At 48.9% G+C, this 1,217-nt stretch overlaps 1 protein-coding gene across 5 annotated transcripts in view; it reads left to right on the top strand.

The window, feature by feature from the left end:
* The window catches only part of SSR2 (signal sequence receptor, beta (translocon-associated protein beta)), a 17,741-nt gene that overhangs the window by 5,623 nt on the left and 10,901 nt on the right, over positions 1 to 1,217 (top strand). For 4 of the 5 annotated variants that reach the window (XM_011928370.1, XM_011928369.1, XM_011928372.1 and 1 more), the window contains one exon: positions 285 to 393. In XM_011928370.1, coding sequence (XP_011783760.1) covers positions 285 to 393 — 109 coding nt within the window. The remainder of the gene's footprint in view (positions 1 to 284; positions 394 to 1,217) is intronic. The other variant, XM_011928371.1, reaches the window with a different exon arrangement.

The following is a 1,217-nucleotide window of genomic DNA, read 5'->3' as shown; positions in this document are numbered from 1 at the left end:
GATGGTCTCGATCTCCTGACCTCGTGATCCACCCGTCTCGGCCTCCCAAAGTGCTGGGATTACAGGTTTGAGCCACCGCGCCCGGCCCTTTTTTTAATATTTAAAAAAAAAAGTAAATTTTAAAAAGAAGCATGTTTTTTCATTCCTGCAGAGTATTGCCTGCATGAGATTAGCACGTATTGGCAACTGTTTTGTAAATGTTGCGTTTAGTCCACAGGTCCACAGGTCAAAAGGCTGCTACAGCCTTAGCTTCATCTCTTTCCCTTCCTTAACTCTTGAGCCAGTGCTAGCAATGTCTCCCACACTGTGGTCCTGCGCCCTCTCAAGGCTGGTTATTTCAACTTCACCTCGGCGACAATTACTTACTTGGCCCAGGAGGATGGGCCCGTTGTGGTGAGTTGCCCAAACCCTTAGCTGGATGGAGTTTGGATCAGCCTTCCCTTAAAATCTCTTGTGGTGGGGGTGAGAGGGAGATGAAGAGAGGTTGATTAATAGGTACCAAAATACAGTTGGGGCTGGGCGCAGTGGCTCCCGCCTGTAATCTAGCATTTTTGGAGGCCGAGGTGGGCAGATCACCTAAGGTTAGGAGTTCGAGACCAGCCTGGCCAACATGGAAAAACCCCATCTCTACTACAAATACAAAAATTAGCTGGGCGTGGTGGCAGGCGCCTGTAATCCCAGCTACTTGGGAGGCTGGGGCAGGAGAATCACTTGAACTCGGGAGGCAGAGGTTGCTGGGTTGCTGTGAGCCAAGATCACACCACTGCACTTCAACCTGGGCGACAGAGTGAGACTCCATCTCAAAAAAAAAAAAAAAAAGAAGGAATAAGACCTAGTGTTCGATAGTTCAGTAGGGTGAATATAGTTAATAGTAGTCTAATGTATATTTCAAAATAGCCAGATGAGAAGCATTTGAACATTTCCATCATAAAGAAAAGATAAATGGGGCCAGACATGGTGGCTAATGCCTGTAATCCCAGTACTTTGGGAGGCCGAGGTGGGTGGATTGTTTGAGTCCAGGAATTGGAGACCAGCCTGGGCAGCATGGTGAGACCCCCATTTCAAATAATTAGCCGGGCATGGTGCACGCCTCTGTGATCCCAGGTACTCAGGAGGCTGAGGTGGGAGGATTGCTTGAGCCCGGGAGATTGAGGCTGCAGTGAGCCATTTTATTGCCACTGCATTCCAGCCTGGGTGACACAGACCCTGTCTCAGAA

The sequence above is a fragment of the Colobus angolensis genome, unplaced genomic scaffold, assembly GCF_000951035.1.
Source record: "Colobus angolensis palliatus isolate OR3802 unplaced genomic scaffold, Cang.pa_1.0 Scaffold77, whole genome shotgun sequence".
NCBI classification, from domain to species: Eukaryota; Metazoa; Chordata; class Mammalia; order Primates; family Cercopithecidae; genus Colobus; species Colobus angolensis.
Note: the sequence above shows the minus strand (reverse complement) of the source record. Positions and strands in the feature narration are given on the sequence as shown.